The 19,522-nt window shown below is 40.1% G+C and overlaps 1 protein-coding gene across 1 annotated transcript in view; it reads left to right on the top strand.

The window, feature by feature from the left end:
- LOC110834250 (uncharacterized) overlaps window positions 1-19,522 on the top strand; it is a 78,123-nt gene that overhangs the window by 34,795 nt on the left and 23,806 nt on the right. The window contains exon 2 of the mRNA XM_087353478.1: window positions 14,543-14,739. Coding sequence (XP_087209604.1) covers window positions 14,707-14,739 — 33 coding nt within the window. The 5' untranslated portion in view covers window positions 14,543-14,706. The remainder of the gene's footprint in view (window positions 1-14,542; window positions 14,740-19,522) is intronic.

The following is a 19,522-nucleotide window of genomic DNA, read 5'->3' as shown; positions in this document are numbered from 1 at the left end:
TTTCTTGGGTATTATTGTAGTGTTTCGTTCGCTTTAGTTGAGAAAATGTCTAGACTTGCTCATAATAATGAGCCCTCTAAAGGCCGCGCTGTCTGTGATGGATTCTATGCACTTTATGTGCAGACAAAGCGATGTGGTTGGATTGCTGCCTGCATCCAGAAGTTTCGTAATAATAATGTGTTGACAATGGGTGCAAATAAATTCGCGTTTCATTTTGCAGGTTTAAAAGGATGAACGTTCGATACGAGTTGTGTGAAATTATAATCAGCCTAATTAGTCAGTGTGTGTGTATGTGTGTTTGGTGAACGGGTCTTGGTGCGGGGAGGGGGGCAGCGTGACAGGCACCAGTTGGGCGTGTACTAGTCGCTAATAAATATACAATTTTTAAACTCTACTTGGTTTATAAATTTCTAATTAATATCTGCAATTTTTTAAAATGTGCTATTTTTTTCTTGGCTGTTTGTGCTCTATCAGTTCTTAAGCAAAATTAGTGTTAATTTTTATCAGATGTCGTTCTTTGCCGAGAGGCAATTATTTTATTCTAATTAGTATGTTATTTATGGATTCCATTCCAATTGAAGGGGTTATGTGGTTTGGAACGAGATGAGATTATGATTATGAATAACGGCAATGTGTTGCAGTTTCGGAATGTGTTAGAATCCGTAATGGAATGAAGAAATGTATCAATTTATAAACTAATTATCGGGCTAGTAATTTCTACTGTGACCAAGATAACTAGCCGTACACACAACGAACGGAACAAAATTTCTTATTCATTTTTACGTGTTATAAACTACTAGCTATGTTTATGCCCCATTACATTTTATATTTTAATTCTTAATATCCATTTACTGAAAAAAAATGTATTTTGAAATTGCACGAATAAAGTCTTAGTTGTAGGAACGACAGTTTGAAGTGACAAGAGTTGATCAAGGGTTGTCGTCAAATAACTGAAGAATCACAAAGGGACCAAGTTGTCGCTAGGCCCAGCCAAAAGTTATGCAGAGACATCAGATTTCTGATCCTTAGCAACACAGATTTTTGTGTCGTCTTATTATTATTATTATTATGATTATGGACCGCGAGACTCCGCGACCGGGCGTCGAGTCCAGCGTCGCATGCCATGCAGCAGCTCGGATGTATCAGGGGCGTGACGTCACTGGTATTGAACCAATGACGATTCTCGCGTTTCTGGACCAGAGAAAGAGGCTTGGATTGGTTGTCACGGAGACAGGGATGTGTTTATGTGGAGAGAGACAGAGAGAGAAAGGGACAAGGGTTGGTAAAAGTACAGCAGGAGAGAGAGAAAGAGAGAGACGCGAAGAGGTGTTCCATCACACCAGGGTGACTATAAGCTCCGCCTATTCTGTCCCCCCGGAATATGCCCTTCTTCCCTCTACCTCACCAGTTTCCCCCTCACCCTTCATCCCCCTGTCCTAACATCAAAAACTGAACCCGCTACTGCTCTTTGCCTTTCCTCTTGCACATCCCTCGCTTTCTCTCGTTAACCACCTCCACCCACCCACCCACCCAACCACCCACCCCTCTCTCGCGCGGCTTCTTCCTGGTCCACCACCTTATCGGGGATGCTGCACTATGGAGAGACTCTCTCTCTGCTCCAGTTCTGGCTCCACGTTATTGAATTAAGCTTATCATTTGATTTCCGCACAAGCTGTGAGCGAGTCGGGCTCGTTCTTGCGCTACTATAGTCTGTACTGTACTAGCCCATCCGCACAGCGTCAGCGTAAGCACATCAGCAACAGCTTCCTCCTCTCTTCTGAGCAGCAGCGGCGACGGCAGCCGATATTATCCGTAATCGCCATAATTTGATATCACGACTTTGATTCAATTATATTCGAAGGACCAGTAGCTATAACATCAGCAAGGCAGAGCTACCAGCAAGAAAGAACTTCTCTTCCTTCGTACGTGTCTTCATTCAGAAAGGGATTATTATTATTTCGTTTACAGTTTTAGATTAACTTTGACTGAGACGAGTTCTTTTTTTTTCGCTGCTTTTATTATTAATTTATTGCGTCTTGTGGTTGAGTAGAACTTTAAGGGTAGGGGAAAGAAGGAAAATGGGAGAAGAAAGACAGCAAGAATGCGGTATCGCTCACCCCACTTTTCTAATATTTCTTCACGCTGAGTCGATTTCATTTTGACTTGCAACATTTCGTGCTGTCGTGAAGGATTTGGTTGCAAGTTTTTTTTATAAATCTCATATTGTCGTAAAGTTGCAAAATGCTGCAGGAAGGCTTCTTGTAAATGAATACATTTCACAGGCTTGTTGCACTTAACATGATAGGACAAACGTTTTCTTAATCTCGCAGACGAATTTTAGCAGTACCTTCTGCAATTGAAGTAAAATTGGCGTGTACAAAAGATAACTGCTCCTTTGTCTCAGTGCTCGTTTGAACTGCAGTCGCGTGTAGCAATTTTAAGTCCGGAGACGGAGTTTAATGGTGTCACGTGTTGTGAAATGACGGCCGCAGAGTCGAGCCAATAGTCACGAAATGTGTCTGATGACAGTTATATGATGTGAAGCGAAATATAGTTTTGTATCTCATTTATTTGTGTCTTCGTGTGAACCAGAAATTCGTGGACAAATAAAGTGCATCAAGAAGCAAGTCCGTGGTTTATGAATGTCAGTCTTCCAAGTGTCTAGAAAACTGAACAAGATTTGACAAGTGACTGACAAATGCCGATAAAATAAATAACTGTAAAATTAATATTACTAATCAAGAGTACAATTTCTTCATCGTACGGTGATAATCGAAACGAGCGTCTGTATGCAGCCTGAATTAATGTACTGTATTGTGAAGTGACTGTTATTCTCGTATTACTTCTTAAAGAGAACATGAGTTGTGCATTACTTATCATATGTGTCATCGACGGTAAGAAAGCTTAGAGGGAACTCTCAAAGCTATTAAGACAAAGTTAATGTTATTAGTCATATAGTGTATGTTTAAAAAATTAGGTAAAATCGACTGTGTGTGCGCGTTATTTAAAACTGAGGAAGAACAAGACATTTGTTACATAAACCATCGTGTGTCAATCTGTGAACTTCTCCTTTGAATTATTCGGCGAGACTGTTAACACAGAGTGTGCAGTGGATGGCATTGTGACATTAACTGACTATTTTAAAGTACTCCATGTCACTGAATGTTTTCTGGAGTAGAGTTTTGGGATTAGAACATGCGAAACACTAAAAGGACTAGCGAAGCACATGTGAACTTGGAACGTAACACATTCTGAAGTAAACTACTGACTCACATCACAACTTCACATAGTTTCTGTTTGTTGACGAGACTTAAACTTCAGCGGCTGTGACAAGTCCTGTGGGTAGATTCTAAGAACAGAGCCATCAAGAGGACGGACTGTCTTGCACAGGAAGACCATGGACTACTCGTATCTGAACCAGGCGGGTTTCGACGCTTCCAGTTGTTCACTGACGGCTGCGGCCGCCGCAGGGATGGACCCAACAGGTCTGAGCAACATGCCTTGCTCGTACGGAGACCTCACGTCCTGCAGCCAGATGTCCCAGGCCGCGTACCGCTACACCGCTGCCGCCGCGTCAATGGCGAGGTCCTATAACCCGGGTGCAGGTGTCGCCGGAGGAGCCGCTGCTGGGCACATGGCCGGCGTCGGACATCATCACCCAGGCGCCCCGGGCTCCCAGTGCGCCGTCATGGGCTCCAGACCCCATCATCAGGAACACGTGCACCATAGGGCCCCCATGTTTCCCTCGACCATGAATCTGCAAAGTGAGTACTACACTGAGCGGAGGTCATGTAGCCTAGGACGCTAATGCGGATTCTTCACTCGGACGGGTAGTTGTAGGCCTAAATTAACTGAAGTTTAATTTTGATCTCTGTATCAAGAAATTTGCAATGTTTTCTTTTAACAAGTAGCCCTTGACACTTTAAAGTTGGAGCTATATAGAGTGAAGTGGGTCTAATTATTGTATACTCACTATAAAGTTGTCTTCATTAGACTGGATCTGTTCGTGATGGATTTCCCAAATTCCTTTGCAACTCTGACTCGATAACAGGCTCATTGTAGGGTAACACAGGATTTGTCGGACACTTTTAAAACTAATGCTCTGCTCTGCTACAAGAGCATGTCGTTTGTTTAACTTTTGTTATAGGATATGCCATGCGTGTCTGCATGCAGACCTAGGCTAAACATAATGTTATGGAACACTTTTTGTAAATGATTTGTATCACCAAGGTACCGACATCTGATACGATAACCACTCAAACTTTAATCGGTATGACAAATGTCGTGACATATGTAAGCATAAAATGTGTTGTGACATGCACGAAATCATCAGTAAAAGAGTTTCATCTTCAGAGTAATCTTGTTATGTAGGTTTTATTTTTTATTTTTACAAGTCAGAACTACTTTTACGACTTTTAATAAATGCTCGTAGGGATACCAGGCGTCCTAATGATTCTGTTCAGTAGATGTAGGGAAAATGTTTTCATGCCATTGAAGAGGTACCGTACCGTCACAGGAAATAATTCAGTCACAAGCAGGGACAGTGCATGGAGTCTCGTGTAGTGTCTGTATCTCAAAGCAGCGGAAACTTCTTCGTCTCTAAATGAACTTGGTTTTTCTCAAAAGTGGATGTTTACACAATAAATTGGTGCGTAACAGAACGTACAGATCACATCAATATATGCCACTTTTTATATTATATGTATCTGAAGTAGACAGATTACAACGCCAACGAGGGATGAAAATGAAACCTCTAACTTTCAAGGGTGATTGTAGAATGAGAGAAAAGATATTTATCAACAATAATATAATAAAATAAATAAAAATTTTAACTAGGTTGTTTAGACTGAAAAATATGTAGGGTCTGGTTTCAAAAGTCTTGATTCAAAAATAAATTACACCGATTTTATGTTCTGTGTCGTGCATTAAGACAAACTCTGAAAACAAAACGCAAAAGAAAAACATTTTTGAGTTCTGTAAGACATTTGCAGTCCCATCTGTCATATGGAAGTGAGTTCTGGACATTGAATCAAGAGCAATATAAAACAACTGAAGCAATGATAGGCTAGTTTTTATTGGATAAAGAGAAATGAGGATATGATATAGGAGCATAATGAACCTATTCATCAGAATTGACTGGAAAAGTAAAGGAATATGCCCTTCAGCAAAATGGTTTCGACGCTTAACCGGAATGTCCACAGACTGCGTGTCAAGGAAGATGCTACAAGACCACAGTGAAGAAAAGAACGAGAAGCCATTTTAAATGATGGAAGAATTAGCTCATACAGAATTGGGGTCTGAATAGCCAGGCCGGCCTAACTCTGGCAGATAATAATTATAAGGACGATGAATGCGATTACAGTTAGAGAAGGTCTCTCAGCAATCATGTCGCGTGTTTAGGAAGTAATGAGATGTCCTGTAATCGATTCCTTTGACCACCGCCAGACCGAGTGACGTGAGTATCGATATTAACTATCATTTCGTTCTAGTTATTATCCTCACCATATCACAGCAAATCGTTGGAATTAGTAAGGAAGCAATCTTGAAGGAATCGAGACACAACGTCAAAAGTAACATAATTTCATTAAACTAAAATTACAATTTATAAAAATTCATCTGTTGTTTGTTAACTTGGTTTTTGTTTCCTGATGATTCGGGTTATAGGCAACTCTAGAAATTTCTCCTAAACGTAATTGGCATGAACTCCGTTATCTGCATGGGGGCCTGGGTTAATGAAAAGCAGCCAAATGTGGGAAGTGATTCATTGAGTGGAAGGATTAGTGATAACCACACACAACGGCCGTTACCTAGGCTGGAATCAAATCCACAAGCAAGTGAGCGGAGACCGCAAGTTGACCATCGCACTTGGGAATTTGTAAAGCTAGTCATTATGATAGGCTAACGGTAACGAAACTAATGTTGATTGTCTTAAACTTATTTGTATGTGGAACACACCGTTGTTACACTTGCAGTATTTCTTCTTTCCTTGTGCGGTCCATAGATTTTAATTGGACGAATTTTCGATATGACGAATATTTACTGAAATAACTTAATTTGTTTAGATTCAGTATAATTATACCTAGGTAATAGGCCTGAACATTGTCTGTTATGGTTATGTGATGAAGTTTGACTTAAATTGTGAGCGAGGGCGTGAACTGAATTAAACTTCCTCAGCCATAAAAGACGGGGTATTTCTGGAATAGCTGAGCTAGTTTTAGCTACTTAAGAGGGTCTGTTTTGGAATTAATGAAAGAGCTGAACCATTTTTTGGCCAATTCCGACATCAGATGTCTAGATTTTTTTATCTTCGCACTGTTTCTTTTTCCATTTAGTATTCATGTTATCATTAATTGATTTTGGAAATGTTTTTCTCTGTACTCTAACCTTGTAAAGAATACATTTCTTTCTGTAGAAGCCTATATCAAAATTGTGTCAATGCCGATTTTTAGTCCAACCAGAAGTAACGTTACTTAATTAAGTTAGAGAATTTTCTGGGTGGAGATTCCCGCCTAGTTACTAAAAAAATGCATGTAGGTGTTCGTTCAAAAAGACCGTTATTATTTTCCGATGTTAATCGAAATTGCAACTTCTCGAAAAATCTTAGTAAAATAGCTCAGTATTAAATTTAATGAAAATCCGTTCACTGGTTCTCGAGTTGTTACATACCAACAGATGGACAGACAGACGGACGGATTGACATATGAAGATAGCGAAGCTAACAGACGCATTTTTGCAGCTTATAATTGCAAAAGCGCCTGGAAAGAGGAAATGTGTTTTATATAGTCAAATACTTCACTATTTTTTAATAATTTTCCGCACATTTCAATAAAGTGGAGGTTTTAAGTTTTCCCAATGATATAAGATATCAAGAAAGTGAATTGGAGAGCGTAGAATTCAATCACCGTGTGTTTTCTCAGCATTTCGTATATTTCTGTATGTCGGTAGATAGGCTTCATGCAGTTTTGCTTTGAATCAGCAAATATATAATTTAGAAATTATCCGTTAGTTTATTATTGGCCTAAGAAGAATACTCTTTCACACCAAATTACCATTAGCAAGTGGAAAGATTGTTCTGCTTTTCTGAAGGGAGTTTTATCTGTGATATAAATCGTTAGCTGATTCCGAGTGTGCATTGTCAATTGATATTACATAATAACGTGTAGCAGTTCATATAGCCCATATAACGTTGTCAGAAGAATGAATTCTGCTGCTCCAGTGCGTTCGATGGAATCACGCCAAGTTTGCGTTGTAGTGATTGTATTGTGCGATCAGGCGATTGTAAGATTACTATATTTCCTCTAAGTCAGCATCTGAAGGTTTAGACTTAGCAGCAACTGTTACTGATTACTAAATAATATCAACGGATGACTTCCGTGTTTTAAGGCGCAAGAAATCTTATTATGTGACAACGACATCTTGTCACAGTGGGCGAATGTAGAGACGATAAAATAGGCTGCCTTAAAAATGATTTTGGAAAGTGATTACAGTCTGTACACAGCAGAGAAACAAATAAAATATACTGTTACAGAAAAAAAGTTTTACGATATTTTCTGACCTATATGCTGTATCTGAAGTGTAATATTATTTTATACACTCCGGTCATTAACTTACCAGTAAGGTTAATGCAATCACAAGATACTACTTGATTTATCTTCATTTTTTAATGTAACAAATAGTAAAGAACAGCGATATAATTTCTCCCATAAATTTATTAAAACCTATACACCTGAACTGTGTACGGAAAATTATATGTCGTTGTATTTTGTAATTTACGTATTTTATCTGATCTATAACATTGTGTGGAGCCCTCTGGACGATACTATAATCACTATAAAAACTTAAATTTTGAAAATATGATTTATGTAAAACTTTCATAACTCTTTCAAGTTCAGTGTGATTTATAAACTTATTTTAACTTCCTAATAACTCGAAACACGCAGTTTCATTTTGAGTTTTATACGATATTACATAGAAATTAAACACCTCTGTTAAAAACTATATTTATTTATCCTGTTGTGTATAGATTTTCATTGCTTCCTAATATGGCTTTGATCCACAGCGGGATTGTCAATATTATTTGAACGAAGTTCTGATCTTGATGAAACTTGGGGTTATACGATATTTGAAACACTCTGGAGGTAGACCCAACGATGTTGGATTATCACTGAAATCACAGCACTCTGATAATTTTATTTCTTTAGTGAAATGAAGAAAAAGTGGACCTCTGTTTTATATTATGAACATATAATCTGTCTGTTACGTGACCACGAACTGACACTTGCAGATCGCAGAGAGAGTTAAATTTCTTCGGTCGTACCAACAGATGATTAGCTTCATTTTGCTTCCTTCACAAAAGATATGATGTGCACAGTAGAATCTTTGAGCATCTACACCATCAACTAGTAGACTCTGACACCCCCACTACACATATCACCACCATCTTCACCCTTTGAGGAGACACAGCGGGTTTATGTTGACGATGCCGAAGAACTGCAGAGGTCTCCTGGAAGAACCGTCCGACCCGTGGGCCTCCTCTATTCATCCTGGTACTGCCGCCTGACTCAGACTCCCAGCAGCTAGCAAACCCGTAGCCTTCTTTTTCTCATTCGCTTGCATTATAAGACCATAACTCAGTTGTGCCCTCAACACTAACAAGGTTACCACCTCGCCTCGGCCTTGCAGTAGTACCCACCCAACCCCGACTACTTGAGTCCCTTCCTCTCCCACTCACTCACTCACTCACTCATTCACTCTCTCTCTCTTTCCACCGAAATTAAATAATTTAATACGAAGCGAAAGTTTATTGTGAATAATCTAGTTTGCAGGGCTGCTTGATGTTCAAGCTTCTCCATCTCCGAGCAAATCCCTTGGCTTCAACCAAATTCGGAGCAACAGAGAGCGAGAGGGTAAAGGGGGATAAGCGGGGGATGAGAAGAGAAGGGTGAGGGGTGGGGAAAGATAACTGCTTTATCGAGAAGATAGGATAGGGGTAAGAGAGGAAACACAAGGATGGAGAAGTGGAGTCAAGGGGGTGTAGCTGAGATGCATGAGTTTGTAGGTGATAAAGATCTCGGTGTGTGTAGTGACCAAAATATTCGAAACATTTAGGCCTATGTTTATTTTTAAAGTGACTGAAATTTATTCTCAAAATTAGTATAGATATGAAGAGACAGTCCAAGAAAACCTCATTGTAGGTTACAAATGTTCCGTAAAGCCTGTGTCTGGTATTGCTTTGGCATGGAAAATACTGCTGTTGGAGCATTCTGTTGACAGGGTCCACACACTTCGCTAGAAGTCTGCTTGATATGTACTAAGGGTAGTATGAAATTCTAATCGGGTGACCAACTTTATGGTCGCTTTGCATTTCATCTCTTGATACTGGAATCACAGAGAGTGTTTTGTTCTGTCAAAGACGAGAAAACGTGAAGATGACCAATAAGCACATCACGGAACAATTTATGGCCTATATAAATTTTGAGTTCTTCATGTGCAGGACAGTTCTTCACTTGCTGAAGACGAAATGAAGCACATAAGGGTATTTTTGTTTTATTACTATAATGGGTAAATTGATGTAGAAAGGTAAAGTTGTGTGCTGATGCCTAACATAGTACCAAATAATGAGTGTGAGGGAATGGAGATTAAATTCCGCGTATTCTAAACGTTAGATTAAGATGAGTCTTCACATTCAAGTCCCGGCCGCTTTATTCGCGACAAGAAAATGTGCTGGTGGAAATAAAATATTCCTCCCCCTAATTGGAATGGAACTCCAGTCGTGCTGTCCACTGTGGGTAAACTGCATGGCTCCGTGGTACAAAGCGCAGTGAACTAAACCGGCACTGGAAAATAATCCAGAAAGCCGGAGACCAAATATCAGTAACTGAAGGTTCTAGAACGTCGGTGCGTTCATTCCCTCTCGCCGTTCCGACTGTCAAGTCTCCAGTGAGATTTCGCCTGCCTCAGACTTCAGCTTCCATTAGCTGTGCAATTCCTCAACCGTTCTCGGGAAAAGGCGAGCTGCTTCTTCTGCTAGTTCCTGGTTCTTCTCGGAGTCGCAGTGCACAAAGCAGTAGATCCCTTTACGGCATAAACAACCGGAACAAGCTTTAAGCGTTCTTTGTTCCACTTTGTTAAGTAGTCCGAGTGAAGGACACTTCTTATTATCGTTATTCTTCTTCCTCCTTCTCTTAGTTGTCTTCCGCTTTGCCCGTGTGCGTGTTTATACATGAATTAGTTTTGATCTGAAAATGGCGAAATTAAGAGTCGTCGGTTCAGTGATTTATTCTGCCAAATGTGGATTACAAACGCTGAATGGAACGATTGCTTAATTTGTTTAGGTGGTAAGATGACTTTTTTGGCACATATCGAACGGGTGTCAAGAAACATTTCTCCCCTTTGTCAGTACACCAAGAGCATGAAGCTATAACTTAGGACAGGGATGCTGGAAGGAGGGAGTAGTGAAATGACGTCATAAAGTTAGTCTTATGGCTCTTTCTGCATGCTGCGACACTAAAATGGAGATCATAAAATAGGCAAGAGCATTTTTATGTAGCAGGAGCGTACACAGAGGGACCAAGACTTTAACAAGGAAAGGAATTCCCGTATTCCACGCCTCAGAGAACTCCGCATGTCGAAAATCCTCCCCCAACTCCGCAAAACAATTCTGTCGCTCGTAGTATGGGTCATGATTCCTGTCTGTCTGCACTTACTTTACCATGTTTTATATCAGTTCCTTATATGGCTTTCGTATTATCACAGCATTACTTCCGAGCTTTTGCATGTGTACCACAATTAAACGAATGTTCCCTTATGAGTGTTTCCGTATTATTAACATGAGCATTGCTTCTGAAAACTACAAGTTATTTATGACACTCCCAAATGAGAGAACAGAAAGTTGAAATGAAGGAAAATACAATTTTTGAAGATTCATTTAAATTTATGTTTTAATTAATCATCTTTATAGAGAGGGCACTAGTGGTCTCCCTTCTTTTGTACTTAGACTAGCGGTGGACAAACACAGTCTTAATTAGCTAGCGGCGATGTTCAGGTAATTATTAATAAAAATTTATTTTATCAGCATTAATTCCCTAGGCCTATTGACATCGTATAAAGGCAATAAATAAATAAAATAAATATTTTGGTGTAAATAAAAATTGTGGACTTCCTGGTATAGTAATCTGTATTTTAATATGACGCTAACTAAGTCACCCCCTGTTTCAGCAATTTTCTTAAAATAATTAATATTGGTTTATATTGTATACTTGAAATAAATACTTCTAACAAATGAAGTCGCTTGTATTTTATATCACACTTGTTTAATGAACCGTATGTTAATTGGTATAAACTTGTAACCACATATTATATTAGATTAATCGTCTGTAGGCCTATGCATCTTTAGTAAACTTTATAAACAATTACGGGGCATTTTAAGCTCTTACGTGACATTTGGAAGTTTCTATATATCACGAAAGTCGGGGGTAAATTATATTCAGAGGGAAAGAAAGTAAACTGGATGTCTGAAAATTTATGCGAGAATTATTGTATTCAGTCGTAGTAAAATGACATCTTTTGAGAAATAGTTTTAGTCATAACGAAGGAAATTCCTCCCTCAATGACAGTGTGGAACCCTAGCGTGCACGTTGCAAATGTGAGGTCGAAGTGAACTTGAAGTGTAATATAGTACAGCGATTTAGGACAGCGACTCTGTTCATGTATTCTGGTCGACGAAAGGAAGAAATGGTTTCCCATTTCTTTTTCTTTCGTTTACATTGACTTTTTTCTTGTCTCCATTATTTATTCCGTCTCCTCTCTTCCCCCACAGTCAGACTTCTCAAAAGGTCGAAGAAAGAAGAGAATAAGAAAGAAAAGGGGGGAAAACACAGTAAAATATATTATGAAATTCAGTTTAGTGAGATTTGCCAATGTATCATTTCAAATACGAATGCATACGAAATGAAAATAACGCTACTGTAAAACTGGAAGTTTGCAAGAAGGGATTTCTGTGCCGTATCTTGTGTGGGCCCTGTGTTTCTACCAGGGCCAATAAGTTAATGCATGCTAACCTAACCTAACATACATTAACATTAACTGTGTGTTTGAGAGCTCTTAAAGTGACAGATTATGTAGCCCAGTCCGGAATATGTCTCAATCGTCTTTCATAAATTTGCCCATTCCATTTTCGGGATATTGATAATACTTTTTGTTATTGTTTACAATATTTTACTGGTGCTCTCTCAATGCACGTCATATAAATCTATAAGTGTTTTCTGATAACTGAAGTTGTGAGTGAACGAAATTTCTAAGAATATTACCAGAATGAAACGACTCTCGTTAGAAAATATCGAAATCCTCAAGTCCTTCCTTCGTTTTCAGTCACAGTTGGCAAGTTTCTGCATTTCCTTAAGTATTGTGGCAGTGTTAAAAAGTTGTTGTGCAATATTACTATGGCATTACTTAAATATTCATGAGATAAAATATCTTTTATTATATTAAATTGTTAACCCTTACTCCCTCTTATAAACTAAATTAATTCTGAGTTGTTCCCGTATCTTTTTATGGTCCGAACCCCTAGTTTAACTTCATAGTCTGCAAGAATTTCCATTTTGTTAATATTCATATTGCTTTGTTTAAAAACTTCATCCCTTACGTAGAGAACTGAGTCATGTTTAGTATAAAATGTTCTTCGTTATATATTTATACTCTTGTCTTGCCGCTAGTTTATATGCTTCATGTTGTAGCCGATACGAAATCTTGGTCGCCCCATTGCCTGCTGCATGCCTGCGGTTCCATGCGTTAATTTAAACATGGTGATGCAGCAGGTCGGGATTTGGACTCCTTGTAAATTAGCTTAATTAACCGCTCCACTGAGGAGCCCAACCACACAGCTGTACTTCTCCATGTTATTGGTGCTGCACGGGCTGAATCAATATGCAGATTGTCGTAGTGTCATCGTGGTTAGGTTAGGTTCTTCTGCACGCAATGAACAACAAACGGTTGCTATAGGGCATTCTTTGCACGACACGTGTTGGCATAATAGGCTGTCATTAGAATTTGGAAAAGGACTGTCATCAAAGCAGTCTTAAAATTGTACTTTCTAATCACTTCTATCAATAGAAAAAGCCATTACGCTTGTAGGCTTTAGTAAATATGTCTGAAGACTTTATAAGTTAATACTTTACCATATCAAAAGGGAGTACAATTTAAATATGACTTTAAGACTTTTATAGGATATGAGGTTGTCATAGGACACGTCTTTACCACTTTCTCCAACATAAACTTGGAATTCTAAGTTTGTGGTGTAATGAGGTCCTGTACTCTGTGGCCGGCTCTCTGAATATTAGACAATTAGGCTGATAAAATCAAGTTTGTGATGGACGTGGCATGCAGCATGCATGGAAAAGATGAACAGTATTACACAGCTTTAGTCGGAAAATCTGTAGGGGAGAGACAACTTTGGACGGTAATAATAAAGCGAGTGTTAAGTAAATAGGGCATGACAATATGAACTGGATTAATCTGGCTGATGACAGGCATTAGTGGCCCGATCTTTTAAGCACGATAACCAACCTTCGGGTCCCGTTTGTGGGAGAACGTCTTGAGGGACTGAGCTGCTGTTGGCCTGCGCGCGAATATGGGCGTTTTTTCCGTAATTACTTGAAAATAATTTTCTTATTTTCTTAAAACTTAGCAATGACGTCATACCGCTCCATTTTAATAACTTTCTAATTTTATGCTATCACTAATGGCTGTCCTATGATCTTATTAGGTGGGAGTAACACCTGTCGCTATTAGGGTCCTGAAATTATGTGTGGTGATTGATCTTCGAAAAATGTTGTCTCAAATGTACTTTTCTGTGGACTGCAAAATACGAAATAACAGTGTTACTATTGGGCGAATGGTGTGCTTCATTTCAGTTTGGTGGCGATGACTGATGAGCAGTTGAATACCTGGGAACAACAGTGGGCTAACTTACAAGTTTGTACATATGGAATAATAAAAGAACTTGATCCCACTGTCACTCGCTTTTTTCATATACAGGCCACAAGTGGTTTCTTACAGTTAAATGTGCCTTTAAAAATTTTAAAAATTAAAATTACAGCAAGCATGTTCAAATTTATCTCCGTTTTTCTCACGGTGTAGAGTACTTCTTGAGAAGCTGATAGTGCGCACAGCTAGTGAAGAAATTACGCGCCTTTTATGGAAATCAAAGTTTCATTACCGTGTTCACAGGAGCCCGCTACTGGTTCCTGCCCTGAGCCAGATGAATACAGTTCACAGGCTCCAATACTATTTCCCTTCAGGCTTCTCATTTCTCAAAATTTTGTACACATTTATTATTTCATCATGCTCTCTGCATGTCTCCCCATCTCACCCCCTTTGATCTGATCATTGTAATATTTGGTGAAGAGAGTGAATCATCAAATAAGCCTCGGACGATGGAAAACACTCAAACTTTTACAGGTTTTGTTGTATCACCCAGTGAACAAGCAGTCAGCGTGTTTAATTTATGCTACATGCAAATCTTTTGCATTTGTCCCTCATGCAGCTGGATTGCCGTACAAGGTGTATCCGGGACACGAAGGAGTACTGACGGAGAAACGGAAGCAGAGGCGAATTCGTACGACATTCACATCGGCGCAGCTCAAGGAACTGGAACGGGCGTTCCAGGAGACCCATTACCCAGATATCTACACGCGAGAGGAGATCGCTATGAAGATAGATTTGACCGAGGCGAGGGTGCAGGTAAGAGAAAGCGAACTCTGGCTTCTGGTTGTACCGATAAAATCAAACGAATATCTTTTTACTGTCTTTAGATAAGTATGTAGACTATAATCCCTGCTGCCCCTATCGTCAGACCCTTGAAATGTTGGTAAACTTCTACCAGACTACACGGCGCTACAACCCAGAAGACAGCCATCTTCCGAGAAGAGTGTAGTCTGCGCGTCGCGTTCTAAGTGTAAGTGGACGCTGGTAATTCCGATCGTGAGAAAGCTGTAGCTGTGAGAAGTGGGGTCACGTGGCTGTTGTGAGCTTTGTTACGGAGGCCGCGAATTATTTAAGTGAAAACTGTCATCGAGTTATCCATCCGTTCTCTGAGATAGGAATCACACGTGACAAGCATGGAGAAACTGTTAACTGCATTATCGGGGGTCAGGTTGGTGTGTTGTTGCAGCTCGTTCGGGGAAGGAGTGTGAAATCATTAATATAATTTACTTTTATGCTTTTTAACGAAGTACATGAAGTTAACAAGTAGATGGGATGACTCGTCCAGTTGGTCTGTAGGTTTCGCCTGTATGCGAGAATAATAAAATAATTTTGTATAGATTTAGATTATAGATTATGGTTTTGGTTGTTTCGCCGTGTAATATTTTGTCGTTGTGGTACTGACGTGTGTACTAAATGTTGTCGGCCTAAATTATTTTTTTTTGTATTTGTCCAATAACAATCCACATATATTCTAGGTTATTTATCTGCAGACGTTATCTAGAATCGAATAATATAAGAAGATGATCGTAGATGATAAATCGGTAAGGACTTGGAAAGACGCGATTCTGCCATATTTCAGGGCATTATTCCAGTATTTGCCAGAGAAACTGAGGTAACCAAAGAAAATACGGTAAGAAAAATATGTTGCTCAGTAGAGGCTCAAACAGGATGCCGTACTAAAATAAGTCTAGGGATTTACCGTTACACCAGATCGCTCAGTATTTGTTGGAGAAACAGATATTATTTGCGGTGTCGTCAGGGATCTAAGGCTAGCGCACCCGGAATTCAAGTCGGAAGCGTTAACACTGAACTAACCTCCTCCGTCACAGTTTCTGAATCACCAGTGCACAAACTAATATTCGCAATAGTTGAGCGAAAATGAAACGCACTAATTTGCAGTGATAATCTGATACTTCACAAACAGCTTGGGTTTCTCTTCAACTACTTTGTACAAAAGTGCAAGCGACCGATCACGTGGCAATCTTACACCCCTCTCGAAAACGAGAGAGGGCGTGTTGTTATACACGTGCCGGTTTTTTAACCCCCAGTGAGTGAATTATGTACCAACTCTGAGCTGCAGCTGAGGTGAAATATCATGTGGTGACTCGAGTCTGACAGATTTATCATCTGTTGATGGTAGGTGGAACTGCTTTAAAAAGAAATCATATTTTGAGATAAAGTAAAGGAGACGTTGTCTCTGGTGTTTAATTGAGAACCACGCCATGCAGAGAGGTACAGGAGATGTAGCTACGCATATTCTGTATGGAGGTGAGTGGTTAGCTACACGACCCGACCGCTTTATCCCTACGGAAACTACGACACTGGTTTAATGTGTGGGGGGGGGGGGGGGAACTGCAACGGTCCCAGGGCCGACGTGACGTGGTAAGGAGAAAAATATTGTTTTTCCGGAAACTGAACCACTCTTGTCCAGCCTGCAGGCTAGTCACAGTATTGTCCGTGTGATCCGGGTTCAAATATTTAAGAGCGACATTAAAATATATTTAAAAAATAGGTTTTAGGGATGTGAGCTGGGATGATCGACTCAGATTAGTCCAGTAGTGTACTTTTTTGGTGACTGATGAACCTACGGGTTCTGTACTGCCGCGAACTTCTTAATTAAAACACACACCGATAGCTCAGGTAAGACCGTGAAGAAGGAAGTTAGTTTTGTCCAATACATGTAGTAAATAGCAAATTGGCGTATCTCACAAAGGTACTTAAAACAATCTCGAGTAGAAATGTTTGTGTTGTTACGTAATGCTTGTGATATTCCCAACTGGGATGTGGGAGGGGGTGGGGCTACGCCTGGCAGACAGTGACATGTCACATCACAATACAGTCACCTTGCAACACTAATCATTTGTCATGAAACCCTGCGTAGAAACTGTATCGATATTAGCTGGTCAGTAAAATCAGTACCTCTTATTGAAACCGAAGGTTTATTGCCGAGCTCATAAGATCTCGATACTGAACTTCGACCGAGTCGAATCGATTCCACATTCTCAAGCCCTAGTTCGTTAACATTAGTTTTAATGTTATTATTATTCGATCTACGACTGAAGTCGAAGTTGTTTGACTTCCTAAAACTTAACGTCGTTGTGTACTGGTAGCTTTTTGGACGTCTCGGCTTCGAATGTAGGATCAGTAACTGGTTCGCTTGACTGACTATTTTTTAGTCTGTTGGTGGATTTGCTGGAACGTTACTTTAAAATAGCATTATATCTTTTTATCAAAGACTTTCTAATTTATCATTCACACAGTAATCCTACCGTTCGGCGCTATAACTTCTGCAGTTGACAAAGCATTGTGAATACGTAAACAAAGACTACACCAATTTCCAAGAAACTTTTTCGATTGAGAGTGAACAGTACCTAGCTCATGCAGAATCAAAGGGTGAACAATCTGTGTGCGGAGTGTACTCGTTCGTATAGAGTAACTTTGCCTTGCGGGGTGTCTGCTTGCCCTTGTTTCCTGTCTGCTGTATAATCGCGTTAGTTTGGCTGCCTACGTCTCAAGGGGTTTCTATAGCCAGCACTATGGTCAGACAGGCACGTCGAGCTGTAGTGAAACAAGAGAGCAGACGTCAGGTCATTCTAGTGCTCTGCTGGTGCGATCTTAGCTCCATAGAACGGTATCCTCGAGAAGTTCATAGTTGCTCAGCTATCCAAAAAAATCCCAAGAAATATATGGAGTCATATTCACAAGAGCCAATTCGATCTTGTCTCCATCGTCTCAAACTGTGTGTCTAAGATCTTCTTTAATATTATCCCCCCATATACGTCTACGTCTCCCGAGTGTATCTTCACTCCAGGTTTTTCGAGGATAGTTCTTCTCATGACTCCCATGCCCTGCTCATTGCGTGTCCCTTGTTATCACCTAAATGATATTTATCGAAGAGTACCGTTAGCAAAAATGTTAATGAAACGAAGTTAGAATGAAGAGACAGATGAATTTGTTAAAAATGGTGACTTTGTCTTTTCCGCTGTTCTATTTTTTTTTTCGCCCTCGTTCAGCAAAAATTATTCGCTCCGACCCTGCACGCAAATATGCCTCTACCGTTGGCAGAACGCCGAAGTTCGTCAGAGCCTAAGTGATGGGCAGTGGCTTCAATACAAAAGGCCGCACGTATGTGAGAGATAAAATACGACTATGGGGATATATGGGGTAAAAATCATCCTAGTGGGTGAGAACGGATTCTGTGGTTTTTTGAGTGTGCAGTGAGGAGAAATTGCGGTAGGGTTGAGACAGGAAAAAATTATGGAATAAAGAGGAAAGAACGAGCAAGCATATGAGGTCATAAAATTCACAGTGCGGGAACGCGAATGCCATTGTTCTGAGCAAAAGCGTTATTCGAAAAAAAAAATGTGAGGTGGTGTTATTATAGGGACAGTGGCGAGAGTCTACACAGATTGTTCGTGGCTGTCGCCATTTCTACAGATGGAAATAAAACAAGTAGGACGACACAATTTCACTAAGTTAACGAGAATTTTAAGTTCTCTCATTTGTTAGCTTGTTGCATGTTAGAGTTCAAAAAGTAAAGCTGTCCCACTATACGCCATGTAGGCGCTTGGGTGGGGGGAGATGGTATAGCTCCTACTCATTTTTGACTTCGACACTAGAAGGGGGTAAGTGGTCAGCATCACACCCCGGCCGCTTTGCCCCCGTGAAAGGACCCCAGTTCTCATTGGACAGGAGGCTGGGTGGGCCCCAGAACCGGTCTGGATGCAGAAGCTTGAGGGAAAAAAAAAAAAAAAAAAAATCGTCTGCCCCCGTCGGGGATCGAACCCCGGGCGTCCAGTTCGTAGCCAAACACTATACTGACTGAGTTTATAAGAATTTTAAATATAAATCATACGGTACCTTGGGAAGACAGTAATATTAAATTAGAATAAATATCTGCGAATAAGTAGCAGCATGGAAAGGGCTGGTCAGTTTTTCCTCTGATATTTCAACAGTTTGTTTCGGTGAACAATGAAATCAGTTTTGCCTTAAGCTGGTGGAACAGAACACTGTGTTGTGCTTGCTAAGGGTGCAAGAAAAGGCAGCGTGAGACGGTGCAGACTTCCGAGACGCTGTCGTGTGTGCGCGTGTGTCCAAGTTTACGACCATTACATCGGTGCCAGGGAGTGGGTCAGCCACCTGCATTAAGTACTTTCTGCCTCTTGTATGGGGAGCGAAGTTTAAGCTGTAGCGGTGGGCGGTTAGGTTTACAACCATCTTGCTTTTAATGGACACATTTCGTTGTGCTACAAGGCTAGTTTCTTGCACCACAACACTCAAAGCAGCAACTTAAGACGTTGATGCTGTAGTCAACTACAGAGCCGTACTTCCGAGATTGTTACACAGTAATCTTCGCACAAAGTAAACTCCAAATAAGTACAAGAATCTCTCATTGAAGAACATAGACGCCATATACGTTTGAGACAATGGTGTATAGTCATATACAACACACATGTTGAATCCGACACTTGGGGTGGTTCCTAGGTTCGACGCTATATCAACTGAAGGTGTTATTTAGAGTAGCTTTAGACAAAGGGTC

The sequence above is a fragment of the Zootermopsis nevadensis genome, unplaced genomic scaffold (genome assembly GCF_977971745.1).
Source record: "Zootermopsis nevadensis isolate Lab colony 2312 unplaced genomic scaffold, Znev_1.0 Znev_ptg000022l, whole genome shotgun sequence".
In the NCBI taxonomy this organism is placed as follows: Eukaryota; Metazoa; Arthropoda; class Insecta; order Blattodea; family Termopsidae; genus Zootermopsis; species Zootermopsis nevadensis.
This window is presented reverse-complemented; position numbering and strand designations above follow the sequence as displayed.